The sequence below is a fragment of the Solanum stenotomum genome, chromosome 3, assembly GCF_019186545.1.
Source record: "Solanum stenotomum isolate F172 chromosome 3, ASM1918654v1, whole genome shotgun sequence".
In the NCBI taxonomy this organism is placed as follows: domain Eukaryota; kingdom Viridiplantae; phylum Streptophyta; class Magnoliopsida; order Solanales; family Solanaceae; genus Solanum; species Solanum stenotomum.
This window is the reverse complement of record NC_064284.1, coordinates 32,698,474-32,709,695: the sequence shown is the minus strand read 5'-3', so window position 1 is coordinate 32,709,695 and position 11,222 is coordinate 32,698,474. Positions and strand designations below refer to the sequence as shown.

The window sequence follows — 11,222 nt, the reverse complement described above, 5'->3', positions numbered from 1 at the left end:
AATCGACGGAAATCCGATTCGAGTCTCGAAACTCCAAATGACTCGAAATAGCACTTTTAACCAAACTTTAACTCTTAAAAACTCAACTTTCCAAAAACTCAACTTTTCATCAATTTTCCTTCAAACCAACTTCGAAAATACAACAATTAGGACTCGGGGCAACTATAGGGAGGGGTAAAACGGTCATTTTATGAAAATTTCCAAAAATGATCTTTAGGGTCATCAGTTTTAGCATAGGAGAAATCGTTAATATGTTTGTACTTTACCTGAAGATTATTTTGGTTTGGCCACTTTTCTGGCAACAATTACTGGGAATTCTTGAAGCTCTTTCAGATGTGTGAGAAGTTTATTTCCATATAGGTCTATGAATTCTTCCCAGAGAGTGAGTTTTGTTGGTTTTTTCTTGTTTACATTAAAAAAAAAAGATAAACAGTGTTATAATAGATCATAGCTTACATAGATACAAGCTAAAATGGAAAAAAGTTTACGAAAGAAAGTAAAGAAAAGTGTGTTATAATTGTTGTACATTACTCAAGCAGTGAACACCAACATCAGTCATTACCAGTCTATTTCATTCCAACGTGCATTTGGAGGCTATCCGAAGGAAAACAAACAATACAATCAAGATGTCATTCCTCGTAGGAATGATCTTACACGTTAACCACTACTATATCCCTATAAGACTTGCAATTTATTAATGAAGCCAGCTGAAGTCGTCAATCATATTTGACACAAACACAACAAAGTTTTAAAGACTGATGAACACAAAATATTACTCAGAGAGATGGAAGGATATAAGATGGTTCAGCAAAAGTACGCTTACATCCACGATAAGATAAAATATATTACTATATATGGTCATTATGGCAGGGGAGCACTGCAAGTTGGAATGACTGATAAGCACTAAGGAGGAACTAAAAATTACAAGAAAAAAACACAGAAAAGCTGATATATTTTAAGTGCAAGTTCTTAAGTTTTTCACTTTGCTTCTTTTTTGTCCAATTTTGTTTCGATAATGTTCCGATTCAATTGTTAAGCTCCCTAAACCACAATGAACAATAATTACTCAAGGTAGTGCATATTTGACACTCACACTACATTTTTTTTTTTAAAAAAAGGTTAAGACATGGTGTGTAATAATTGATATAAATCACAATCATAGATCCCCAACATAAGATTCCAAAACTATTTTTCTTTTGTCAAGTGGTAACCTGCATTGGCATATGGCAGACACATAATTACATCAAGGTTTAAATTAATAAAAATATTTGGTCTTGATTTCAGATTTTCTTTGATTTTATGCCCTTAACCAGAATAATTGCTTGTTGCTAGGTAGATCTTAGGAACTATAGTATATTTTAAGATTCTTAGTATATATTGAACACATTGTAAACAGAGGGATGGTATGCCAGATTTTCTTCAAATTTTTGATGACTTTCTTGACTCTACAAACATTTCAGCAAGCCTCTCACACTGTATGAAATCACTAATTTACTCCACTACAGTTAAGGAAGAGGTCCCAAATTTGTTTTGTATGGCTGCAGTGGAGGAGGCCAAAAAGTAGCGATCCTTTGATTAAAGCAAACTGAAAGCATTGCAAAGGAATGAAAGGTACCTCAATGTTTCGTGCGTCTTTGTCGCTAACAGCATGGAAAAATATTTTTTTCATGCCCCAAATGATACCAAAGTGCTTCACACATTTTCATTGTTCATCTGTCTCTACCATTTTCTTTACTTTTCTTGACTATAGTTACATTCCTAACTACCAAGTGTTTCTAATACCAAACTCTGCCTTCACTTATTCCTTCTTTTAGCTTTGGTCGTAGATCTGAACATTCGAAAGGACCCGTCCAGAACTATTTTTTTTACTTTTCTTCTCAGAACCACATACATGTCCCATGATAAACGAGCTCGATGTCTTTGTAACTAAAAAAAAACTAAGAGAAAATACCTGTAACCTCCTATATTGTCTAAGTTTCTCCAAACACATCCATTTTTGAGCAGGAATCAGCTGAACATAGTTTATGGAAAACGTCTTTTCAATAAGAATATGTAAAACTATAAGCAGCACTGTAGAATTTGGTTTTAGCTACTGGTTACCAGGGTATAACATTTTTGAATTACTGGAATATTCTTTCTTTCTCTACGATCGGATAGTTAGTATTAAAGCACTTGTTGACACAAAAATGTAGTTGGCTAGAGAACTCAGGATGATCAAGTATTTCACGTATTGTTCAGGATTTATCATCATTAATTAAGAGAAGCAAAAGAAGAACAAAACTAGTACAAATAACATGGTTCAAGTTACCCTTTCTATTTACACAATAACAGTTTTAACAAACAAAACTATGTCAATGATCATAATAGCCACAAAAGTGGAAAATAACCGAAAGTCTGAATTCTAAAATCTGGATGGTTTTGTTGAAACAAACCTATATCTATATTACCTTAAAAACATGAACTCCTAACTTGAATGTTAAATTACTATAATATCCCCAACTTAGATTGTGTCTTTTTCGATGAGTTGTGACTTTTTCGATAAGTTCTGACTTTTTTCAAAGGGTTGTGATTTTTCGATGAGTTGTGATTTTTCATTAAGTTGTGACTTTTCTAAAGTGTTGTGACTTCTCAGAAAGGTCATGTTCTTTCAGATAAGACACAAAAAAATATTTGTTCATACTATCATTTGTTGACTATAAATAGAGGGACTTCCTCTCATTTTCCAACCACAGTTTTTTCTAATATTCTACTCTTCTTCTTCTTGCATTTTAAAATTACTTGTGTAATTTATTGCCGTTTGAGTGAGTTCAAAGTTTAGCAGAATATGAGGTACCACTATTCTGATGAAGTAAGTCGTTCTATCCTAAGAGGGTATATTCCATAACCTCGAGTACTTGAGGAAAATAAATAATTTTGATGATATAATAATTATTTTTTTTGCTTAATATACACATTACTATGTAATGTTCCAATATATGAAGTTAACATGATGTAGTCTAAAGTCATTTGTTTTTGTTAACAATTTCTCTTGTGATGTAGATATATGCTTTTGAATATCTTTTTCCAAAATTTAGAGAATTGTCACGATTTATTTTTGATGCTCAAGACAAAAGAATGACTTTATTTATCAACGTTACTTATGTGATTTAGACTCCCAGGAAGTTTGGTTCAAAATAGTTATTACTATATAAACACTGCTCTTTTGTTTAACTTATTTACTATTTCTTAATATTTCAGTATTTTAGACAAAGAAAAGTTCATATGACTTGTAATAACGCCAATTGAAGTTTGTATTAGTTTAATTTGGGTAGGTATTTGTATAAATTAAATTATTATATATGTCACAAATGTATTATCAAGTTAACGAGATCTTCTAACTTGAAAATATATTATGTTAAAATGTTCAGAGTTTTTTTTAAAATGTGAAAATATGTGAATATATAAAATGTAGTTGTTCTCTTCACATGTTCATATGACATCTAAACAATTTAACGTAGAATACACATGCAAAGCACATCTAGTTAGATGACAAGAAAAATACAAAACAAATTGTCTATGAGGTAATATTAGTGAGATAAGACTAATTACATGATTGAAACTAATCAAATTGAAATAAATATATACATAATTGTATTTAAATAATAAAAATTTTCATTGACCATCTTCATAGGTTTGCGTGAATAAGAGAAGCATGAACTCCTAACTTGAATGTTAAATTACTATAATATTCCTAACTTAAGTTATGAGTTTTTTCGATGAGTTGTGCCTTTCCCAATAAGTTGTGACTTTTTTCGAAAGGTTGTGATTTTTCGATCAGTTGTGACTTTTCCAAGGAGTTGTGACTTTTTCAATAAGTTGTGACTTTTTCAAAGTGTTATGACTTCTCGGAAAGGTCATGATCTTTCAGATAAGACACAGAAAATATTTGTTCATACTACCCTTGACTATAATTAAATAGAGGGACTTCCTCTCATTTACCAACCACAATTTTTTCTATTCTTATACTCTTCTTCTTCTTGCATTTTAAAATACCTTGTGTAATTTATTGTCATTTGAGTGAGTTTGAAGTTTAGCGGAATATGAGGTACCACTATTCTGATGAAGTAAGTCGTTCTATCCTAAGAGGGTATATACCATAACCTCGAGTACTTGAGGAAAATAAATAATTTTGATGATATAATAATTATTTTTTTGCTTAATATACGCATTAGTATGTAATGTTCCAATATATGAAGTTAACATGATGTAGTCTAAAGTCATTTGTTTTTGCTAACAATTTCTCTTGTGATGTAGATATATGCTTTTGAATATCTTTTTCCAAATTTAGAGAATTGTCACGATTTATTTTTGATGCTCAAGACAAAAGAATGACTTTATTTATCAGCGTTACTTATGTGATTTAGACTCCCAGGAAGTTTGCTTCAAAATAGTAATTACTATATAAACATTGCCCTTTTGTTTTACTTATTTACTATTTCTTAATATTTCAGTATTTTAGACGAAAAAAAGTTCATATGACTTGTAATAACGCCAATTGAAGTTTGTATTAGTTTAATTTTTATTATTTATTTAATAGCTAATTTTATGAGATAAATATTTTCATTAATGAAAATATATATTTATATTTGGGTAGGTATTTATATTTAAATTAAAGTATTATATATGTGACAAATGTATTATCAAGTTAACGAGATCTTCTAACTTGAAAATATATTATTTTAAAATGTGCCAAGTTCTTTTTTTTAAAAAAAAAAACTCACAACAAATGTGAAAATATGTGAATATATAAAATGTATTTGTTCTCTTCACATGTTCATATGACATCAAAACAATTTAACATAGAATACATATGCAAAACACATCTGGTTAGATGACAAGAAAAATACAAAACAAATATTGTCTATACGGTAATATTAGTGAGATAAGATTAATTACATGATTGAACCTAATCAAATTGAAATAAATATATACATAATTGCATTTAACTAATAAATATTTTCATTGACGATCTTCATAGATTTGCGTGAATAAGAGATATATATGACGATCCACATTGAACATTCACAAAACAATTTGCAATATTATTTTTTATTAAGCTTATTATTCAAATCTTCGCTTAAATAAGCAATACTATTTACCATAACATATGTTTTTGAAATTGGTAATCTCGTGCAACGCACGTGTCAGAAAACTAGTACACATAAATGACCCAACTGGTAGCAGATCTGAGAAAATATACAGTCATAACAAAACAAACTCCAGTTAACGCACATCGACTTCAATTCAATTCTATTCTACTCATTGCATAATCGCTCAAAACAAAACATGCATATCATACACAACAATTATTTTGAAAAACTAAGTAGCAGTTGGGAAGTAAAATTGTACTCACTGATAGTCGATGATGATGAATTCTTGAATTCTGCTCCCATTTGAGGCATATGATGGAGGGCTACCATTTTCACGAGGGCAAGAATATCTTGCATAAAGTAAAGAGTTATTAGTTAGAATAGTTATGAAAAATGGATTATATGTGTGGTAAGTATAGTGTAAAGATATTTTGAGAAGTACCGAATTCAAAGCCTACAACTTGATAGTCGAAACTGTCAAACGATGTAACTTTTATCAGCGTTGGTGGCAACAATGGTGGTTCAGGGGGTATAACTTGTTCTATTGGTTCAACAATTGTGCCCTTATCAATTGTCCAGGTGAATTGATGAAGAGGATTTCCGTACGCCTTGGTTGATTTGGTGACAAATGCCCCCGATAACAAATATGTTTGGAAAGGAACAAACTCATTTTCATAATGTGTGATATCTGTACCGTACATGGTAACTTGTATTTGAGTTTCCTATTAGAAAATTAATAAAGTTAGAAAAATATAAGGTAGCAGATAGTTAGTATAGACATTCAAAAGTTGTTTGAATTGTTGGAAAAAGTTATATTTCATAAGGTATATGAAATTTAAAGCATACGAGTATGGGAGGAAGTTTACCCATGAAGGTGATATGTAAATCCTATGGTGAGCCAGTGATCAAAATTATAAAGATCCTTCATTTATATCAGTGAAGTGACTAAAATCAAACAAGTACACAAAAAAAGCCTGGAATTACCTAGTGATGCAGAAAGTTAACTGCTCAACTGATCTAAATCAGTTTTTTTTTTTTTTTTTTTTTGGAGAAGGTAACGATTTGTATTATAAATCAGTACTTATGTAGTACTGAAAGCCTCTTTACAAAAACGTATGAAAATCTGGGAACAAAAACAGCAAGCCTAGCATGATTCTAATACTTCTACGATTGCTTCTGCATCTGCAGGGGAACTCTTTGTACACCAAAAACATAATAACAGAATACAATCTGTTTTGATCATTTGTAGGGATCTACTTCTATCCTCAAAGCTTCTAGCATTCCTTTCTCTCCAAATGGTCCACCAGATGCATGCTGGAATTGTCCTCCAATAACTTCTCTTTGCCATAATTCCTGCTTCCTCCCAACTTGAGAGAGTGTCAACAAACTTGCTAGGCATTGTCCATTGAATGCCTCTGAGATTGATGAAAATCTTCCACAGTTTGTTTTCATGAGAGGGGGACATGAATAAACATCAAAAGCTAGGATATATTTCATTATTTCAGTAGGTCGAGTCTGAATTCTGGCTGAAGAATAGAACAATATCTTTAAACAGGCTCTGATGCCATGTTTAGTTCCTGTTTCAGTTAATTGGAATCGTCAATTATTCAAGAAGGGAGTTTCAATACTTTCAGAATTCTGGAGAACTAAGAGCTACTGTATAAGAAGATAATATAAGAACAGAAGCTGAAAGAAAGACCAAAATTTGAATTAAGAGTGTATTGGATTGAAACATTTCAAAAATGTAGAGCAGTTGAGGTCCAAAAAGATGCAAAATTTGGTGAAATAACTATGGTTCATTTGGAGAATGAATAATGAATTATATAACTCAGACATACGTGTGTGTATATTTGATAGGATGTAACTACTGATTTTGCAGACAACTATTTAGAGCTAATACTTTTCTCACAAAAAGCAACACAGCAACAACATTAAGCAACAATCTTAGCACAAAAACTAATTCTCAAAATCAGTTACAGACTCATGAGTTTTTCCTGTGTGTTCACAAAATCAGTTGACAGACGATTTTGCTACGCACCAATCCTCCCTCATTATTTGTATAAGATTTCACTTATTCTATGATCTTTCAGCATTGGTGGTCCCTGAATATTTGCATGAGACTTCGCTTATCCTATGTCATCTTAAGCCTTACACAACAATGGTTTTAAAGCAGCAATTGCATTTCTTAAATGGATTGGTATCCATACAGATTTCAATTCAACTTTCCCTAAACTTCACAAAGAAAATCAACAACATCCAACCCAAACAGTAACTTCCGTATAACACAAATTATGCCTACAAAACAAAAAAGAGAAACGTAGATTTAGAGTGATAACAAGTGCTCCACATCAAAACTCAAAAGCAATAATATTCCAACTAACACTACCAAATATAGCAAGTAAGGTTTAACTGAAAAGATTTACATGAAATTTCACTTATCAATTTGAAAAGCTTTGGAGGTCCTAAATTAGGTTTTTAAGTTTAGCAGGCCCCAAAAAGTTGCTACGACACAAAAGTAAATCAGAAAAATGAAACAATGAGGTTTTTTAAAAGAAAACCATAATCACCCCTGCTCAAATCACAGAGACAGAGAGAACAGAACTCTAGCGTTGAATCAAATTAATCAATAGCCACATTTAACTAAAAAGAAACCTCACAAGTCAACTTCCCCTAAATTCCACAAAGAAAATCAACAACATTAAACCCAAACAGTAACTTCCATATAACACAAATTATGCCTATAAAACAAAGAGTAAAACGTAGATTTAGAGTGACAATAAGTGCTCCACATCAAAACCCACAAGCAACAGAACGGAACTCCAGCGCGGAATCAAATCAATCAATAGCCAAATTTAACTAAAAAGAAGCCTCAGTAATCAGTAACTTCCGTATAACACAAATCATGCCTATTAAACAAAGAAGAGTAAAATGTAGATTTAGAGTGACAACAAGTGCTCCACATCAAAACTCACAAGCAACAATATTCCAACTAAGTAGAAGAGCATGGAATTAAAAATAAATGAATGAAGACAGATTGCAGCCAGTAAAAAGCAAACTAAAAGTGGTATGCAACACATTTATTTGACTACAAAATGATTTGTGAAAGTAGATGGCTATTTGTTAGTTTAGTGGCAAATACCTCTTCATCTTGTAATATCATCAATTGATATTTCTTGTTTCCCTCCCTGTTGGTTCGAGGATGGCCTTTATCTACCACTTGGACTTTACTAGTCCATTCTTCTATGCTCATGTCGATTTTGTTGATATTCAATCTTTCTGTCATGGCTGGAAACTGAGGTTGAAGTATGCAAGCCAACATCATTAACGAAAGAAGAATGGTATGAAATAGAAGGATCTATAAGGTTAATAATAGAGTACAATATTTTGTCTACCTATGAGAAGTGTAAGATAGTTTCAAGAAAAAGCTTTTTCAATACATCATAAACAATGTTATATGTGGAATTTAGTCGAATCCTAATGCAAGTACTGAACAACAACAAAAAAGTACTATACTATATAGAATTATGCTTTATTAGCAGCAAACATTGAAGCTAAGGCAATGCTGCATTCTATTTGCTTGGCATCTCCACTTCACTCTCCAAAACTCAAAGACTCTATTAATGGCATTTCAAAAATCCCCGATACTACCCTGCTCCACCATTTCCCCGCTCCAGTCGAGCTCAAACAAGTTGTTGCCTTTCTCATCAAAACCAATAAACCTCTCTCACTACTCCCACTTTCTCGGGTAACTTATACCTTGTTCAATGAACTTAATTCACCTACACTAACATATTCCATAATCAATTACTAATTGATAATTCATGTCCCAAAAGACCAATATAAAGCGCCATAATTTAGAGCTTGTTTGGATTGAATTAAAAGTTCATCAAATCTACTTTAAGTTATTTTTAACTTTTGGGAGAGATTTTCAGCTCTATTGATCAGCAAGAAGTTGCTATATGGAATAGCGGTAAGGTAATTCTTTAATTGATGCAATTTTTCTTGTTTCATCAAATGCGTAGTTACAATGTGAGTGTTGACTGTTTCACTTGCTCATTTGTTCTCAAGGCTCGTGTGGGGTTGCAGGATCTTTTACGTGGGAGAATTGTTCATGTGAATGTACAGAAAATTGGGTTTCAATCGAATTTAGTTTTGTTAAATGCACTTCCTTCATTTGTATGCTACTTCTGGAGTAATAGATGATGCCATCTTTCTGTTATCCTAAATCTACTGATAGACCAGTAGGTCAATTCAAGTATAAGTAATTGAAAATTCTTAAACTCCAAGCTAAACCCACAAGAGCCCAGAAAATTGATTCCGATGGAAAACTCATATATGAACGGAGGAAGTTCAAAAGGATTCTGATAAAGAAACCCATAGAGTTAATTCCGACGGGAAAAGACCAAACTAATTACTGCATGTGAGAAAACACAACACAAATCTGAATTACTCCTAAATTCTGTTGGATTTAATATTATATCAATAAAATATTTTTAAAATCTTACAAGGCAATTGGTGGTTATAATGACTAATAATGTTGATATATTGTGTTGATTTGGGATGGGGTTGATCGATGATGGTGGTTGTGGATAGTATGTTATGGTATAGTGGTTGGTGGTAGTGGTGGTTGATAATTAGTAGTGGGATGCAGGGGCGGAGCTACCCTTGCCCGAGGGGTGTCAAGCGACACCCCTTCATCGGAAAATTATGTTGTATAGGTAAGTCAAATTCTGATTTTATACCTATATATATTAAAATTGACACTCCTGAACCAAGTCGAAGTGTTGGTTCAGCGGTTCAGGGGCTACAAAGTTCTGCCTTGTCATTGACCTAGGCGTTGGGAGTTCGAACCTTGCTAAAGCCTATTTTTTTTAAAGGCTTTCAACGTTTTTTTAAAACTTTTTAGACAACTTGTGTGCATACTACTTTATATTTTGACACCCTTCAATCTAAATCCTGGCTCCGCCACTGGTGGGATGATACCATAACTAATGGTGATGCTGAATGATGATGGCAATTACCGATATATAATGTTGACTATTAGGTGGTAATTATCGATAATAATTAATGGATGTAATAATAATTGATGGTGATAATTGCAAATGATGGCAAATGGTGATGATGATTGATTTTAGTGATTGACGGTAGTGGTTGGACTGGGGATGATGAATGTGGATGGTAGGTAGTGGTGGCCAAAATGGTGATTGTGGATGGTGGATGAAGTAAAAGTAGAGAAATTTTTAAATAGACATCTTAATGATATTGGGGCTTGTTTTCTGTGAAGGATAAAGAACAACTAATTCCGAGATTAGTTTTAGAATGAGCTTATTTTATGCTTACTTGGGATATATCATTGGATAGTGTTATTTTTATCCCACATTGAAGATGGGATAACAATTTTGTGATAACTAACCACTTGTTCCCCAACCAAACGAGGTTTTAAGACTTTATTATAGATGATCTGACCTATTCAGTAGTTGAAAAATAAAGAAGATCTAAATGATTATGATTTAGACCTTGAAAACGAATAACTTTGAACTTAAATGATTGAGACATGAATGATTGAGGTTAACTTCAAACAAATGAAGTCTTAGATTTCAGCATCCATATATATAAGTAAGTGGCAGAAAACAGGTTAATAGAATCGAAGTAGGTTTAAGAAGATCTAGAAACGTAAGAGGTATTCCATACCTTGTTGTTGCTCTTTGATTCAAATAATTACTTATAAACACGTCCATGTCCAAACTAACATAATTATTAACGAAGGTGGAAGTTAATTAATTACGACAAAACCAATGATAGATCTGAAATGTTAAACATCACCTTCACCCTAACAGAAGAGAAAAGATATAAACATGTTGGATTATGAGATGAGATCAAATCGAAAACATACCGCACGTCGAGAAACACTCTCCATAGCAGTCGGCACATATGGTCGCCGCTGGAAAGAGAAAAAAAAAACTGCGAGGAGAAGGGTATTCAGAGATAAAAATTTACATCCTGACATTTAGTATTGTACAAAATCATCCACTTGTTGTAACTAGTTTGGTGAAAGTTAGGTAAAAGTTGTTGTAACTCTTTACTTTTTTTAGG

General features: G+C 32.3%; 1 protein-coding gene across 1 annotated transcript in view; it reads right to left on the bottom strand.

Moving 5' to 3' along the window:
- The window catches only part of LOC125858882 (uncharacterized), a 12,816-nt gene extending 4,404 nt beyond the window's left edge, over nt 1-8,412 (bottom strand). The window contains exons 1-3 of the mRNA XM_049538663.1: nt 8,269-8,412; nt 5,547-5,851; nt 5,393-5,512 (exon numbers count right to left, since the gene is read on the bottom strand). Of these exons, the coding sequence (XP_049394620.1) occupies nt 5,393-5,512; nt 5,547-5,851; nt 8,269-8,412 (569 nt within the window). The remainder of the gene's footprint in view (nt 1-5,392; nt 5,513-5,546; nt 5,852-8,268) is intronic.
- Between the last annotated feature and the right edge of the window lie 2,810 nt (nt 8,413-11,222).